Source organism: Ranitomeya variabilis, chromosome 3 (assembly GCF_051348905.1).
Source record: "Ranitomeya variabilis isolate aRanVar5 chromosome 3, aRanVar5.hap1, whole genome shotgun sequence".
NCBI classification, from domain to species: Eukaryota; Metazoa; Chordata; class Amphibia; order Anura; family Dendrobatidae; genus Ranitomeya; species Ranitomeya variabilis.
The window spans coordinates 206,629,395-206,648,018 of NC_135234.1; the positions used below are offsets into that span (position 1 = coordinate 206,629,395).

At 42.7% G+C, this 18,624-nt stretch overlaps 1 protein-coding gene across 1 annotated transcript; it reads left to right on the forward strand.

Moving 5' to 3' along the window:
- Window positions 1-420: 420 nt before the first annotated feature.
- LOC143818072 (protein spinster homolog 1-like) lies at window positions 421-18,420 on the forward strand. The gene is made up of 8 exons (XM_077299497.1): window positions 421-629; window positions 10,994-11,204; window positions 11,383-11,448; window positions 13,146-13,282; window positions 15,052-15,203; window positions 16,944-17,013; window positions 17,574-17,716; window positions 18,179-18,420. Exons 2-8 carry the CDS (start codon window positions 11,015-11,017, stop codon window positions 18,351-18,353), a joined length of 933 nt encoding a protein of 310 aa, XP_077155612.1. The 5' UTR covers window positions 421-629; window positions 10,994-11,014; the 3' UTR covers window positions 18,354-18,420.
- The last annotated feature ends 204 nt before the right edge of the window (window positions 18,421-18,624 follow it).

Consider the following 18,624-nt stretch of genomic DNA (forward strand, 5'->3'; position numbering starts at 1 on the left):
CAAAACTGTTTGGTGAATTGGAAAGCGCGGGGTTAAAATTTCACCTCACAACATAGCTTTGACGCTCTCGGGGTCCAGACGTGTGACTGTGCAAAATTTTGTGCCTGTAGCTGCGACGGTTCAGATGCCAATCCCGGACATACATACATACATACATACATACACACATACATACACATTCACACATTCAGCTTTATATATTAGATGAGCGGCAACTCATGGGCCACTGCTGTGTGCTTGCCCCTATCTAAAATATGTCAACCCCTGGGAATTGTCATCATTACCAATTGGTTTATATTGAATAGCATCCCAATATTAATTATTCATGACATCACAATGGCTTAGAACGCTGACTGACAGGTGATGATGTCACAATCATCCCCCGCTTATGACACGTGGAAGGGTTTGGAAACGATCAGATTCTCTTGTGTGTTGCAGTCACAACTTGTGTTGCAAAATTTGCTAGAGAGTTTTAAAAAGCGATACAGGAAAGATATATATATCTTGGTACTGTGTTAGCCAGTGGATAGAAGAATATTTAGAATTGAGAGTCCTCATCGGTTGATACCTTTTAAAGGCCAACTGAAGAGCGATAGGAATTATCAGCGCCCTCTGGTGGAGAGAACCAGGTAAGTTTAACCTTATTTTAATTAATAAATGGTGGTCTACCACTGGATAACCCCTCTCATTAATGTGAGTGTATTATATACCTGTAATGTTGGCACTGTGTTTCCCAGCAGTCAGAGTGTATAATAACAAAATATATTGTAGTGATTGATGCGGAAACTATTTAGGAACGTTTAGGGCAGACAGGGTGTTGTTAAATATGCCTAGCGGTCTCCACTTCCCCCTTCCCTAATGTTTGGGCTTCCCATCCCTCTCCCTGTTGTAGTGCACCTTGCTTCTCCCTCACCCAGAGTGACACATATATTATTTTCTGGTTAGCCAATAAAGGTATCACTCCGAGAAAACTTTTGTCATTATTGGGCATAAAAGTATTTACACCAGCAGTCCGAGGACATTGTTATGTCATGTAACCGCTGCTGACTGGGTGCACACTTTCACTATTTTGTCAGAGTGGACTTCCAACAGTGAGACATGTCCTACAGGAAATTATATATATCTCCTGTCCTGTATATATACACAGCGCAATACCACTCCTCCTGTCCTGTATATATACACTGTACAGTACCACTCCTCCTGTCCTGTATATATACACTGCACAGTACCACTCCTCCTGTCCTGTATATATACACTGCACAGTACCACTCCTCCTGTCCTGTATATATACACTGCACAGTACCACTCCTCCTGTCCTGTATATATACACTGCACAGTATCACTCCTCCTGTCCTGTATATATACACTGCACAGTACCACTCCTCCTGTCCTGTATATATACACTGCACAGTACCACTTCTCCTGTCCTGTACATATACACTGCACAGTACCACTTCTCCTGTCCTGTATATATACACTGCACAATACCACTCCTCCTGTCCTGTATATATACACTGCACAGTACCACTCCTCCTGTCCTGTATATATACACTGCACAGTACCACTCCTCCTGTCCTGTATATATACACTGCACAGTATCACTCCTCCTGTCCTGTATATATACACTGCACAGTACCACTCCTCCTGTCCTGTATATATACACTGCACAGTACCACTTCTCCTGTCCTGTACATATACACTGCACAGTACCACTTCTCCTGTCCTGTATATATACACTGCACAATACCACTCCTCCTGTCCTGTATATATACACTGCACAGCACCACTCCTCCTGTCCTGTATATATACACTGCACAATACCACTCCTCCTGTCCTGTATATATACACTGCACAGTATCACTTCTCCTGCCTTGTATATACACACTGCACAGTACCACTCCTCCTGTCCTGTATATACCCGCTGCACAGTACCACTTCTCCTGCCTTGTATATACACACTGCACAGTACCACTCCTCCTGTCCTGTATATATACACTGCACAGTACCACTCCTCCTGTCCTGTATATATACACTGCACAGTATCACTTCTCCTGCCTTGTATATATACACTGCACAGTACCACTCCTCCTGTCCTGTATATATACACTGCACAATACCACTCCTCCTGTCCTGTATATATACACTGCACAGCACCACTCCTCCTGTCCTGTATATATACACTGCACAGTACCACTCCTTCTGTCCTGTATATATACACTGCACAGTACCACTTCTCCTGTCCTGTATATATACACTGCACAGTATCACTTCTCCTGCCTTGTATATATACACTGCACAGTACCACTCCTTCTGTCCTGTATATATACACTGCACAGTACCACTTCTCCTGTCCTGTATATACACACTGCACAGTACCACGTCTCCTGTCCTGTATATATACACTGCACAGTACCACTTCTCCTGCCCTGTACATATACACTGCACAGTACCACTCCTCCTGTCCTGTATATATGCACAGCAGCACTTTTCATGTCCTTTTGTAGGAGAGGCAACATTTGGGGAGGTTCAATATTGGTTTATTATTTTCAATATTCCTATGTGAAAATGGAAATAAATATTGGAAAACCCATTTAAATTGATTATTCCAAGTAAACTCCTACCCCAAGAACTTTCCAGTCACTGTGGGTCTGACTTTTTGGACCCCCATGATCCCAAGAACCGGCGATCTGAGGAGTGCTGTGTAAATGGAGCTGTGGTCGATAATGCGCACTGTGGCGCCATTCACATGTGGCTCTTTAAATAACTCCTGTAAGTGGAGTGTTGAGGGGTATGACAAAGTATAGCAAAAATCTATTTATTGGGGGTGGGGAGTACTTGAGTATGTGGGCTGCAGGGGTTTGTGTGGCTGGGCTGCTTTTTTGTCCCAGTCCGGCCAAGGTCCATTCAGAGCGGTTGATTTTCTTGAAAGTGGGTTCCTAGGAACAAAATGTACCTGTCACCAGTTTTATACCTTATACACCCTGCGCATCACCTTTAAAAGCATGTAAATGGGGTTCCTACAGCCCCTTTATACCCTCATTTGTGCAAATGGAGCTGTGGTCGATAACACAGGTCATCAAAAAAAAAAAATTTTTCTGGTGTCCAAAATATTTTAATGAATTTGGGGTATTTTTGGGGTGCTGATTCTGAATATGCTATCAGTTTTGCCAGATTGGCTCAAGTTTTTGAGATTGTTGGTATCTTATTTATAGCACTTGTTGGTAAATGCGACGCATCATCTCATTAATTTCTTTGGATTAGTACTTGAACTGAGCAGTTCTCAATATAGTTTTGTGTTAATTAGTGTTCTAAAAGTTTGTTCATAGCTTGATTTTTGCACTAACTTTATGTTGTTGTCTGTTTTCCAGTGAAAAGCATGAACTCATCAAGAAGAAGTTGTCTTAACGATCCAGACTCATTCTGTTACATTTGTGGTGAATACACACTGCCAAAACATAGAAGAAACATAACAGACTTCGTCAAAAAAGTGTATTTTGCCTATTTTGGGGTTATGCTTGGGGACCAAGACAAGTTTTGGGCACCACACATAGTGTGCAAAGCATGTATCGAATTATTACGAAAATGGAGCAAAGGACAAAGAAAAAGCTTCAAATTTGGTGTTCCAATGGTGTGGAGAGAGCCAAAAAATCATCATGATGACTGTTATTTCTGTGCAGTGCAAGTGCAAGGATTCAATAAGCATAAGAAATGAAAATGGGAGTAACATGGAATCTGCAAGAAGGCCTGTCCCTCATTGTGAAGATGTGCCTGTACCTGTGTTTACCATAAATAACAGTCATCATGATGATTTTTTGGCTCTCTCCACACCATTGGAACACCAAATTTGAAGCTTTTTCTTTGTCCTTTGCTCCATTTTCGTAATAATTCGATACATGCTTTGCACACTATGTGTGGTGCCCAAAACTTGTCTTGGTCCCCAAGCATAACCCCAAAATAGGCAAAATACACTTTTTTGACGAAGTCTGTTATGTTTCTTCTATGTTTTGGCAGTGTGTATTCACCACAAATGTAACAGAATGAGTCTGGATCGTTAAGACAACTTCTTCTTGATGAGTTCATGCTTTTCACTGGAAAACAGACAACAACATAAAGTTAGTGCAAAAATCAAGCTATGAACAAACTTTTAGAACACTAATTAACACAAAACTATATTGAGAACTGCTCAGTTCAAGTACTAATCCAAAGAAATTAATGAGATGATGCGTCGCATTTACCAACAAGTGCTATAAATAAGATACCAAAGATCTCAAAAACTTGAGCCAATCTGGCAAAACTGATGACATATTCAGAATCAGCACCCCAAAAATACCCTAAATTCGATGAAATATCTTTGGCACCAAAAATGCTGTTGACCAGTGTAATGCGCACTGTGGCGCCATTCACATGTGGCTCTTTAAATAACTCCTGTAAGAGGAATGTTGAGGGGCAAGACAAAATATAGCAAAAATCTACTTATCGGGGGTGGGGAGTGTTTGAGTAAAGTGCCTTGCGAAAGCATTCGACTCCCTGGAACTTTTCAACCTTTTCCCACATATGATGCTTCAAACATAAAGATACCAAATGTAATTTTTTTTTTTAAGAATCAACAGCAAGTGGAACACAGTTGTGAAGTTGAATTAAATTTATTGGTTATTTTAAATTTTTGTGGAAATTCGAAAACTGAAAAGTGGGGCGTGCAATATTATTCGGCCCCTTTACTTTCAGTGCAGCAAACTCACTCCAGAAGTTCATTGTGGATCTCTGAATGATCCAATGTTGTCCTAAATGCCTAATGATGATAAATATAATCCACCTGTGTGTAATCAATTCTCCGTATAAATGCACCTGCTCTGTGATAGTCTCAGGGTTCTGTTAGAAGCACAGAGTGCATCATGAAGACCAAGGAACATAACAGGCAGGTCCGTGATACGGTTGTGGAGAAGTTTAAAGCCGGATTTGGATACAAAATGATTTCCAAAACTTTAAACATCTGAAGGAGCACTGTGCAAGCGATCATATTGAAATGAAAGGAGTATCATACCACTGCAAATCTACAAAGACCCAGCCGTCCCTCTAAACTTTCATTTCAAACAAGGAGAAGACTGATCAGAGATGCAGCCAAGAGGCCCATGATCACTCTGAACTGCAGAGATCTACAGCTGAGGTGGGACAGTCTGTCCATAGGACAACAATCAGTCGTACACTGCACAAATCTGGCCTTTATGGAAGAGTGGCAAGAAGAAAGCCATTTCTCAAAGATATCCATAAAAAGTGTTGTTTAAAGTTTGCAACAAGCCACCTGGGAGACACACCAAACATGTGGAAGAAGGTGCTCTGGTCAGATGAAACCAAAATCGAACTTTTTGGCAATAATGCCAAAAGATATGCTTGGCGTAAAGGCAACACAGCTCATCACCCTGAACACACCATCCCCACTGTCAAACATGGTGGTGGCAGCATCATGGTTTGGGCCTGCTTTTCTTCAGCAGGGACAGGGAAGATGGTTAAGATGGATGGAGCCAAATACAGGACCATTCTTGAAGAAAACCTCTTGGAGTTTGCAAAAGACCTTAGAATGGGATGGAGATTTGTCTTCCAACAAGACAATGATCCCAAACATAAAGCAAAATCTACAATGGAATGGTTCACAAATAAACGTATCCAGACAATGTCCAGACCTCAATCCAATCGAGAATTTGTGGAAAGAGCAGAAAACTGCTGTTCACAAACGATTTCCATCAAACCTCACTGAGCTCAAGCTGTTTGCCACGGAAGAATGGGCAAGAATTTAAGTCTCTCGATGTACAAAACTGATAGAGACATACCCCAAGCAACTTGCAGCTGTAATCGCAGCAAAAGGTGGCGCAACAAAGTATTAAGTTAAAGTGGCCAAATAATATTACACGACCCACTTTTCAGTTTTTGAATTTCCACAAAAATTTTAAATAACCAATACATTTCATTCAACTTCACAATTGTGTTCCACTTGTTGTTGATTCTTCACCAAAAATTTACATTTGGTATCTTTGTGTGTGAAGCATGATATGTGGGAAAAGGTTGAAAAGTTCCAGGGGGCCGAATACTTTTGCAAGGCACTGTATGTGAGCTGCTGGGGTTTGTGTGGCTGGGCTGCTTTTTTGTCCCAGTCTGGCCAAGAGTTCAGAGTTGTTGATTATCTGTCACCAGTTGTATACCTTATAAACCCAGCATATCACCTTTAAAAGCATGTGAATGGGGTTCCTACAGCCCCTTTATACCCTCATGGGCGCTTCTGCATACCTACAAAAAAGAGTTTTATTCATTGCATAGGAGTTGTGTGATCCCAATTACACACCAATTTCTGCCTTCTTACAGCCATGTTACCTCTAATTTATGAAGCAGCCAGAGATAAATATGATACTGATGAGCCGCAACTCATGGGCCACTGCTGTGTGCTTGCCCCTATCTAAAATTTGCCAGCCCCTGGGTACTGCCTCTGTATATCTACAAAAAAGTGTTTTATTCATTGCATAGGTGTGGTATGATCCCAATTACACACTAATTTCCGTCTTTTAAGGCTATGTGCACACGTTGCGGATTTGGCTGCGGATCCACAGCGGATTTGACGCTGCGAATTCTCAGCAGTTTTCCATGCGTTGTACAGTACCATGTGAACCTATGGAAAACCAAATCGCAGTGCACATGCTGCGGAAAATACCGCGTGGAAACGCTGCGGTTTATTTTCTGCAGCATGTCAATTCTTTGTTCGGATTCCACAGCGTTTTACACCTGTTCCATAATTGGAAGCCGCAGGTGTAAAAACGAAGTTGAAATCCGCAGAAAAACAGAGGTAAATCTGCAGGTGAAACGCAGGGCGTTTTACCTGCGGATTTTTACAAAATCTGTGTGGAAAAATCCACAGCCAAATCCACAACATATGCACATACCCTCACAGCCAGAGATAATGATACTGATGAGTCGCAACTCATGGGCCACTGCTGTGTGCTTGCCCCTATCTAAAATTTGCCAGCCCCTATGTACTGTCATCATTACCAGTTACCGTATATACTCGAGTATAAGCCAACCCGAGTATAGGTCGAGGCACTTAATTTTGCCACGGAAAACTGGATAAGCTTATTGACTCGAGTATAAGCCGGGTATGCATTGTCCCCTCATCCCTGTCCTGGTATGTGTGGCTCCTCCTGTTGTATGCTTGGCTCCTCCATCCTCCCCCTGTTGTGTGCATGGCTCCTCCGTCCTCCCCCTGTTGTGTGCATGGCTCCTCCGTCCTCCCCCTGTTGTGTGCATGGCGCCTTCGTCCTCTTCCTGTTTTATGCATGGCTCATCCGTTCTCCCCCTGTTGTGTGCATGGCTCCTCTGTCCTCCCCGTTTTGTGCATGGCTCCTCCGTCCTCCCCCTGTTGTGTGCATTGCTCCTCCGTCCTCCCCGTTTTGTGTATGGCTCCTCCCTGCTCTCCCTGTTGTGTGCATGGCTCCTCCGTCCTCCCCCTGTTGTATGCATGGCTCATCCATCCTCCCCCTGTTGTGTGCATGGCTCCTCCATCCTCCCCCGGGTATACCCAGCCGGGTATGCATTGTCCCCTCATCCCTGTCCTGGTATGTGTGGCTCCTCCTGTTGTATGCTTGGCTCCTCCATCCTCCCCCTGTTGTGTGCATGGCTCTCCCGACCTCCCCTTGTTGTGTGCATGGCTCCCCCGTCCTCCCCCTGTTGTTTGCATGACTCCGCTCGGCTACCCCCATCCTTCTCCTTCCTTTTCTGTCCTCCCCGTCCTCCTCACCCTGCTGCACTGCCGTTGCACGTCCCTGCATGTCTCTATTGTCCCGGCGAGGCAGCTCTTCCTGTGTTCAGCGATCATGTGGAACCGCTCACTAAAGTAATGAATATGCGCTCCATGCCTATGGGAGTGGAGACGCATCCATATTCATTACTTTAATGAGCTGTACCATGTGACCGCTGAACACAGGAAGAGCTGCTTCGCCAGGACAACAGAGAGATGCAGGGAGGACTTGCAGTGATCGCACAAGGAGTGGGTGACTATGATGTGACAGCGGCCAGCTCCTGCCGCTCCCCTCCAACCCTCTGGGACAATGACTCGTGTATAAGCCGAGGGGGGCGTTCTCAGCACAAAAAAATGTGCTGAAAATCTGGGCTTATACACGAGAATATACAGTAGTTTATATTGAATAGCATCCCAATATTAATTATTCATGACATCACAATGGCTTAGAACGCTGACTGACAGGTGATGATGTCACAATCATCCACCGCTTATTACACAAGGAGGGTTTGGAAACGATCAGATTCTCTTGTGTGTTGCAGTCACAACTTGTGTTGCAACATTTGCTAGAGAGTTTTAAAACGTGATAGGAATTATCAGCGCCCTCTGGTGGAGAGAACAGGTAAGTTTAACCTTATTTTAGTTACTAAACGGTGGTCTACCACTGGATAACCCCTCTCATTAATTTGAGTGTATTATACACAAGTAAAACACTCAACACCTTTTGGATGGATGCCGTTCCTGTAATGTTGGCACTGTGTTTCCCAGCAATCAGAGTGTATAATAACAAAATATATTGTGGTATCATGAAAAATCGATGTGAATACCTTTATGCCCAATGATGACAAAAGTATTCTCGGAGTGATACCTTTATTGGCCTTCCAGGAAATAATATCTGTTTGCAGCTTTCAGAGCACAGAGGCTCCTTCTTCAGGCAGGATTACAAATGAGTTAATTAGAAAAAGACAGAACATTTAAGGCCGGGTGCACACGATCTGGAAGTAGCAGCACCTTGGACGTAGCACATGTTCGCTGCATCCACAGCGCTGACGACCATTGAGCACAAGTGATTCCGCATGTGTTCACTGAACTGCTGGTCGTACTGCGCAAGAGGCTGAGCGAGTGTGTGAGTGTATGTGAGTGTGTGTGTGTGGCACGTACGGCGTATAGAGTGCATGTGTGTGTGGTGCGACGGTGCTCCGCTGGTGGTACCGTGCAATAGGTTGGTACCAGCAGCAGTTTCCATATTGAGACAGCCATCACTTGGGTGTCCCAATATTGCGGTCCGGGAACTTCCTCCGCTTGGAATTCTTGGATACGGTGACATCTGGACAGAACAGGAAATTAAAGCATTACAAGGCAATGATATAAATAGATTGATGTTCGTATGGTGTTGTCCTTGATGTATATGGTCGTGTCCAGAAAATGTATTTGGGGCTTTGAGAAGTTGAGGGTGATCTTTATGGTTGGGTGGGACTTGTTGAAGTTAATGTGGAAGGTAAGCAGATCATCTTTTGAGCCTGCCCAGATTATTAGCAGATCATCAATGTGGCAGAAGTGTGCAAGAGGTTTAATAGCAGCACGGTGGCGCAGTGGTTAGCACTGCAGCCTTGCAGCGCTGGAGTCCTGGGTTCAAATCCCACCTAGGACAACATCTGCAAAGAGTTTGTATGTTCTCTCCGTGTTTGCGTGGGTTTCCTCCGGGCACTCCGGTTTCCTCCCACATTCCAAAGACATACTGATAGGGAATTTAGATTGTGAGCCTCATTGGGGGCTGTAAAGCGCTGCGTAATATGTTAGCGCTATATAAAAATAAAGATTATTATTATTATTATTATTAGAGCAAGATGACAAAAATTCTTCCTCCAGATCAGCCGTAAATAGGTTAGCATATTGTGGGGACATTTTGCTTCCCATGGCGCTGCCCATACACTGTTGGTATAAATTGTTCCCAAAGGAGAAATAGTTCTGATGGAGCACAATCCTGAAAAATTGTAGTGTTGGTTCTGTGGCTACATAGTTTTTTTTAAGGAAATATTTGCATGCCGCAATTCCATCCTCATGATGAATGTTGGAATATAGAGACTCCACATCCATGGTGGCTAGTATTGTGTCCTCTGGAAGTGGGCCCAGCGCTGACAATTTGAAGGGAATATCCATGATTTCATTTTAAGGATGACAAAGAGAAAACAAATTGTGAATTCAAACTTCCAGATGTTACAGCATAGTGGGTGGGATTTCAAGAAATCCCATGTCCACTATGTAACCACAGACGCCCGCAGATCACCTGTGGAGACTTACATGCGGTGCGTCTCTCCAGACAGCAGTATGTCAATTTCTCTTGCGGAAACACTAGTCTCTGCAAGAGAAATTTCACCAATTGAAAAGTATTGAACACGGTGAATCCTCATGGTTCAGCAAACCCCTTCTGAGGAAGAGATTATCGAAACGTGTGTCCAGGGGTACACTGGAGCTGTCTGGACCCTGGGTATCCTTCCACACCTTCTAGCCTGGATTTATATATGCCTTTATGTGACACTATGCAATTGGCATTGCTTTGAGCTATGGTGTGCAAAAAGACTTCTTTTGTTTCTGGACTCTCCTACAAATTATTTTTTTTTACCTAGCTCATACCCTTTGTATAACACTTTATAGGAGTTACCAGAGAGAAAACCCAGTAGTTTCCACCTTATTTATTTAGGTCCTTGTCTACATCTAGTCATTTGCACCTTGCACTATATTCCTCTTTCTTTGAATACACCTGTCTTTATATACTAATTCAGAGTGGATTTTTGCAAGTTGCTGTAATTTATATATAACTTTGGACATAACTTACTTTCTTGCTCAGTGTTGGCTTGTTTTCCATTCCTGTTCTGTGTATTTACATCTCCATTTTTTAATCTTTTCATCATGTGTTCTAATAAAATGATTTACTTTTCATACAAATTATTATTGGGGGGCTACTTCTTTACATAGGTTGTCTCTTGTGTCACGGCCCTCCGTGTTACTTTGCAGGGCACTCTTGAGTTCTCATTAGGAGAAAGAGACTGATTTCTCTAAGATATATTACACATTTTATTATTTTCATTTGCACTATTGATTTATGAGATAAATAATAAATAATTAGGAAAATAGCGCAGTATAACATTGTTATGTAGACCAGTCTGATGATGAGAGTAATTCAATGTTTTTTCCGTTTTCTGTGTCTATCTCCAGTGTTTACAGGGCTCTGTAATCATGGCCTCTGTCCAGAGTTGTACGCATACTACCATTCAGATGTTTGATGCTGAGGAAGAAGAAAAAGCTATGCTTGAAAGGCAGAACATTGATGACCGGAGTGTAATTTCTCACGTACGCTCCATCATTATTGTACTAATTCTGTCCTACATAAATCTAGTCATCTATATGGATTTCTTTACTGAAAACGGTAGGTGAAAGAGGAGTAAAAGGTTCTGGTGGCAAGATTTTGTAATCCCGTAGCTGTGAAGGTGTCTATAATAGCACCACGACTGTCTGACTCTTCATGGCATATGAGAATCCTATTGAAAAGTACTACAGTTCCCTAATTACAAATGATCATTTGTGCTCTTCTCTTGTTCATGTAGGCGTGATGCCAAATCTGCAAAGCGACTTTCATCTGGAGAGCAGTGGACTTGGATTAAAGAACATAGGTAATTATCAACTTCAAATCATATTCTGCAAGTCACCATGAAAGCTGGCATCGGGAGGACTAGTCTGAAATCCCTGACTCAAATTTGATAACATCTCAGTGAGTGAGAACAGGTGTATGTAGTGGGCTATTCCCAGCAGATAATAGCTGTGACACACAGCCAGATTGTGCCTCTAACACCTGCAATTGGAGAGGGGTCCACCAGCAACTGGGAACCTGTTAAATACCTCTGGCATTTTTTGACAGCGGCATTAACAACACAATGTCATGGTGACGTGTCATTGTATATGTCCATCAGCCATCGTGGGAACAAGCCTATGGGTTGCTAAAAGTTTCACGCAGTGACTGTACTTGATAAGGGAAAAGGGCCTTGAACTGTCTCTAGGACTGGGGACCTAACTATTTCTGCTCCCAATGGTACCTCTAAAGGTGAGGAGGTTTGGGCCACCAGCCTTACTGTTCTCCTGCTATTCCCTAAATTGTCCTCTCCCCCAGGAGGCCTAGAATAGAAATATTAGTGTATTAACACATAAGACAGACAGGGATATCAGAAAGCAGCAAACATGCAAAAACACTCACCAACAGTAGAGAAGTGTTTAGAGAGGGATAGGAATGTACCACCAAATGGGAATAGGACAATGAGGAAAGCATACACCCAAAAACAGCATGCAGCAATCTCCAGTAGCAACAACGATCTCCAATTCAGCACAGCATCTCCAACGAGCTAGGAAGCAAAGCTTTCACTGGCAAGGAAGGGAAGGTCTGGTCAGATTTTATAGGGAGAGAACAGCTGTGAGATGGAGCTGCAAGTTTCTGACTGGCATAGCAAGGGTTATTAACCTATTCAGCACCAATGAAAACTAAATCCATTTACTATGAAACACAAACACATCGGCTAAATGGAAGATCTATGATTTACAATACGTAGCTACTTTCTATCCCCAGATCTCCCATGAGGATGTGACGCTCTCGTGACAGACAGTCAGGAGGTGGGGATCTGCTGGAGACCTCGATGTCATTACAGAGCTGGACTTTTTTATTCTGTTATTGTTGTATATAGTACAAGTGATGATTGCAGGTTCTAGTTATCTAAGGGGACTTACAAATATAGTAAAAATAAAAAGTTTTAAACCATATGAAAAAAGAAACAAAAGTTTAAATCACTCCCACACCCTCTTTTCCCCCATTAAAAATAATATTAACTATTTTTTATAAAATACACATATGTGGTATCACACATCCATAAAGGTTCGATCTATCAAAATATAAAATAATTAACCCGATCAGTAAATACTGTTAATTAAAATAAATTGCAAAAATGCTGTAAGAAGCGATTAGAAGGTCATATCTATCTCAATATGATATCAATGAAAATGTTGTCCCCCCATAAAAAATAAACCCTGCACTGTTCTATCAACTGAAAAATGAAGATGTTACAGGTCTCGCAAAAAAATTTTTCACAATTTTACCGCACTTGGAATTTATTTGCCTTTTTTCAGTACATTATGTGGTAAATTTAATGGTGTTATTCAAAAAGACAACTTGTCCAGAAAAAAACAAGGCCCGATAGGTCTATGAATACAGAAAAAAAAGTTATGGCGCTTGGAAAGGGGGGAGGTAAAAGCAAAAACATGAAAGTTGTCCATGTCGATATGGGGTTAAGTGATAATTCTTTTTTTTCTCCCCTTGCCACTTCAGTTTCCATATGCAGCCAAGTCCTGGCTCATCAAGTCTTTGGATACCTGGGTGACCGCTTTAACAGAAAATACATAATGTGTGCAGGGATGTCCTTCTGGGCAATCATGAACCTCTGCATTACCTTCATTCCCAACGAGGTAAGTAGAACATAAACTGTTTTGGTAGAAGCTTATACTCTTCGTAGATCTTTCTTCTACAGATGCAATATTAACATAGTAAATATAATATTTTAAGGCTGAGGTCACATCCTTTTAGAGCCTTTTTTAGCGGATTCAGTGTTTCTTTGGAGGGAAAAATGGTGTTTCTTACAGCCAACTCAATAATATGTATCATAAGTAATGTGGTAGACCTCACCTAGTCCATCATGAGACACGTTTCTGTTTACAATGAAACTTTGGCACTGATGCGAACAAAATTGGATTGGTATATGGCCACAGTTAAGGGAGGCTTACTCGTAAGGGTGGACACAGCGCACTGACACCACTGAATGGGAAATCTGCTGTAGGCCTCTCACTTGTCAGTATTTAGATCAGCATTTTGTAAGAAAAAAAGAGGAGTGGGCTAATCCTGATTTTTTTTTTTACAAGTACTGATGCAAAATACTGATGTGTAAAAGTTGCCTTAAAGGGGTTATTCCCCCTTATCTGCTATTCATCACTATGGATCACTTTTGGGTCTTACATCACAGTTATCACTCTCCGATTACGAAAGATGAGGTCCCAAATTAACTACCGTATTTTTCGGGCTATAAGACGCACCCCAAATTTGGGGTGAAAATTGCAGAAAAAAAGATTTTTTATAAGATGGGGGTCCGTCTTATTGTTTGAATTTAAGATCTCTTACCTGAGGGCAGGCAGTGGCAGAGCAGGGTCACAGGAGTCATGGTGGTGGCAGAGGTGAGGTGATGCTGAGGTGCGGTGGGCGGAACGGGTTGCACCTGAGCAGGGTCCCATCCTGCTTAGGTGGGCGACGCCATGGCCTGGTGTCCATGGGGAGGTTGCGGCAGTGCTGTGGCGGCGGCAGATGTGCGGTCACTTCCTCAGGTGGCGGCGGCCAGGGTCCCTTCCACATTTGAGGTGACGCCACGGCATTATTGAAGGAGAGCAGCAGAGCTGGGTGAGTCACGGTTTTCCCGGTGGCGGCGGGCTTACCGGCATTGTAGCGGCGACAGAGGTGCGGGGATGATGTGGCGCGGTGACCGGTATGGCGTGAGCAGGGTCCCGTCCACATTTGAGGTGAATCCCCGGCCCGGTATTGAAGGAGAGCAGCAGAGCTGGGTGAGTCATGGTTTTCCCGGTGGCGGCGGGCTTACCGGCATTGTGGCGGCGACAGAGGTGCGGGGATGATGTGGTGCGGTGACCGGTATGGCATGAGCAGGGTCCCGTCCACATTTGAGGTGAATCCGCGGCCCGGTATTGAAGGAGAGCAGCAGAGCTGGGTGAGTTATGGTTTTCCCGATGGCGGCGGCCATCTTCCTGAGGCCGCACGTGCGCAGATTGAGTTTTCTACTTCCCAGGGCTTCAGGAAAATGGCCGTAGGAGGCCGCGCGTGTGCAGATGGAGATCGCGATGGCCATTTGCCGGTGGCTTTAGCGTATAGGCGAATTTTGGGGTGACAGATTCCCTTTAATTTTTATTGGTCCTCTCATTGCTTGTTATATACATTAATTCTACCAGAGAGAACTGTGACTACTACTATTGGTGGCCACATTTAGCTGGTCTTATCATTTTATTTTATGAAACAAAAATTAAAGTGATTGTTACTTTTTAAATGATGTGTTGTGGATTTAATGTCTTTTTCAATACATTCCTCAAACACCAACTCTCATACCTCTGCAGAACCAAGTTGGCAGTTGTCTAAGAAAAGTTCCTAAAAGATTAACTGAATTTTTATTTTGTTTTCACAGTATTTTCAACTTTTTCTGGAAATGAGAAGACTGATTGGAATCGCGAAGGTATGCTGTTCCACAATGGCCCCCACTATCATTGCCGACCTCTTTGTGGGAAGACAGCGCGGCTGCATGCTTTCCATCTATTACTTCACTGAACCTCTTGGCTGGTAAGTATGTTACTTGAAGAGTGAATTCATGTGCAAACAGCTCTTTTTCAGGCTCATTCCTCCTGAGACCTACACTTATTGTAGTGTGCACATTGTTTTTATTTTTCACACACACTTTATTATTATTATTGTTTATTTATATAGCACCATTAATTCCATGGTGCTGTACATGAGAAGGGGTTACATCAAAATACAAATATCACTTACAGTAAACAAAACTAACAATGACAGACTGGTACAGCGGGAAGAGGACCCTGCCCTTGCGGGCTTACAATCTACAGGATTGTGGGGAAGGAGACAGTAGGTCAAGGGTTGCAGTAGCTCCAGTGGTGTTGAGGTGGCCGTGTAGTCTTTACAGGCTGTAAGCTTCTTTGAAGAGATGGGTTTTCAGGTTTCTTTTGAAGGATCCAAAAGTAGTGGATAACCGGATGTGTTGGGGCACTGAATTCCAGAGGATGGGTGATATTCGGGAGAAGTCTTGGATGCAATTGGGTGAGGAGCGAATAAGCGTGGAGGAAAGGAGGAGGTCTTGGGAGGACCGGAGATTACGTGAGGGAAGATATTGAGAGATTAGTGTGGAAATATACGGAGGAGAAAGATTATGGATGGCTTTGTAGGTCAGTCTGAGTACTGCTCCCACTGAACCCTTTTAGTGTTCCCACATAGTACAACACTATTCTCATGGGCCTCACAGTGTCCCACACATACATACAGTGAGGTGCCCACAGTGGTCCCCTACACAATATAATGGCCTCCCCATTACATTCCACCACACACGGTATGCATCCTCCACAATTAATTTGTCTCTAAACAGTGTGACACAATGTTATCCTCATAATATCTTCCTCCCCGTGTAATGCCCTCCACCAACAATATGATGCCACTCACTTATAGTATGATGCCCCCCACTTTCCAGCAGGGACACCTGTGCTGCTGAGTGGACTACAAGTTCCAGACACTCAAAGGGAGAGTTGCTGAGCGGAGAGAGGGCTGTTAAGTTTGAGGCTGCTGATAAGTTCATAGCTAAAGTCACAGCTGCTTTTTACCACACCTGCCCGAATCTTTATCACAGTACTGTGAATGTATGTTTGTATGTGTATATATATATATATATATATATATATATATATATATATATATATATATATATATATATATTAGGGTGAAAAATGAACTTTGCAAGGTGGTAAGTCTTACCCCTCAAATTTGTTCCTTTTGGCATAAGGATTGACCAGGTAAAATATGTTGACATTAAATTTAGATTTACCACTTGCTCAAGGTATGTATATGTATATATATATATATATATATATATATATATATATACACACACACGCACACACACACACACACACACACACACACACACACATTTGGTATTGACACGTTCAGAAACGCCCGATCTATCAAAATATAAAATCAATTAATCTGATCGGTAAACGGCACAACATACCATACATAACGTGGGATATGCATGACGATAAATGCTAAACCAACATTTAAAACTGCAATATGATGTGCCATTGAGCAACCAGTAAATGATAACTAATCTTAAAAAAAGAAAATAATAAAATATCTTTGACCAAAAAGGAACAAAATTAGGAGGTAAGACCTTCAAAAACTTGCATTTCCTTGGCACCCTAATATATATATATATATATATATATATATATATATATATATATATATATATATAATGTTCAGAAATGATGACCATTTTGCTTCTTGTTTGTATAACAGTGGCCTCGGATACATTATTGCATCGACAGTGACAAGAGCGGCAGGCGGAGACTGGCGCTGGGCCTTTCGGGTAAGTACTAAGCCTGGGGGATTCTGGTAGATAATCTCTAAATCTGAAAGATAATCTCTTAATAGAACGACTTCCATATCCAGTTTACTAAAGGTAACCTGTTACATTGTCCAATCAGTGGACAGCACGGTGTAGAGGGGAAGCTGAGAAGAATGATCTTGGTTTCTGGGAAAGATTCAGCATAACTTGTAATTATTCTTTGAAATCCCTGGTGTTTGTATGTATAGGAGTCCATTGGGTGGTCCTACTCTGTGGCTGACCGCTACCTCTGCATGGGAAGATTATTAATCACTGAGTAGGACCACCCACTGGATTTATACATACTAACACTAAGGATTTCAATAAATATAATGCGCGTTTTCCTGAAACGTTTTTAACAATTATATATATATCAATCTGCTCAGCTCCTCCTGCTCTAGAGCATTCTGCATGGAGATCAGGTTCCATTTTCAACATTATAAATTCCTTTTAAACTAGACTGTGGACACTTTCTTTATATGGTGATGCCACTGTAGATTAACTATGCAATGTCTCTTATATCTCCCTCTTCTTTGACACAGGTTACCCCTGGTCTGGGCCTTATAGCAGTCCTGCTATTTATTAGCTTTGTGAAGGAACCTCAAAGAGAAATCTTTGACAGGAACAGCAACAAACTACCAAGCTGCAAGACTTGGATGATGGATATGAAACACCTGATAAAAAAGTGAGTGTTTTCTGTGCAGTGACTGTTTTCGCTGATTTACCTTGTGACTGCTGTGTTAGGCTACTTTCACACTAGTGTCGTGCACTGCACGTCGCTATGCGTCGTTTTGCAGAAAAAATGCATCCTGCAAAAGTGCTTGCAGGATGCGTTTTTTCTCCATAGACTTTTATTAGCGACGCATTGTCACACGTCGCAAGACGGTTGCGTCGGACCGTCGCCACCAAAAAACGTTGCTTGTAACGTTTTTTGGTGCGTCGTCCGCAGCATTTCCAACCGCACATGCGCGGCCGGAACTCCGCCCCTGCCTCCCAACACCTCACAATGGGGCAGCGGATGCGTTGGAAAACTGCATCCGCTGCCCCCGTTGTGCGGCGCTTTTACGTCGAATAGCGACGTGCAGTACACGACGCTAGTGTGAAAGTAGCCTTATTGACATGTTTCTTCCTTTTTCATTCTCTGCAGCAAAAGTTTTATGCTTTCTACATTCGGGATTGCAAATGTAAAATTTGTGACTGGTGCCATTACCTCCTGGGCTCCTTCTTTCCTGATGCTTACCGGGGTTGTCACCAAACAAAAGGAGCCATGTCAGCCTGACGTGTGCGACCATCACGACAGGTACAAGTTTATAAAACCTTAATTTGACTTTCACTGGAGCAGGGGTGTTGGTGATATATTTCCTCTATGCCAGACCGGGGTGTTGGTGATATAATATTTCCTCTATGCCAGACCAGGGTGTTGGTGATATAATATTTCCTCTATGCCACACCGGGGTGTTGGTGATATAATATTTCCTCTATGCCAGACCAGGGTGTTGGTGATATAATATTTCCTCTATGCCAGACCGGGTTGTGTTGGTGATATAATATTTCCTCTATGCCAGACCGGGGTGTTGGTGATATCATATTTCC

Excerpts from the sequence above, each read along its gene's own strand:
- LOC143818072 (XM_077299497.1), top strand. The coding sequence starts at position 11,015 with ATGGCCTCTGTCCAGAGTTGTACGCATACTACCATTCAGATGTTTGAT. Across the intron at positions 11,449-13,145 it reads ACTTGGATTAAAGAACATAG|TTTCCATATGCAGCCAAGTC; the intron begins GTAATTATCAAC and ends TTGCCACTTCAG. Across the intron at positions 17,014-17,573 it reads ACTGGCGCTGGGCCTTTCGG|GTTACCCCTGGTCTGGGCCT; the intron begins GTAAGTACTAAG and ends TCTTTGACACAG.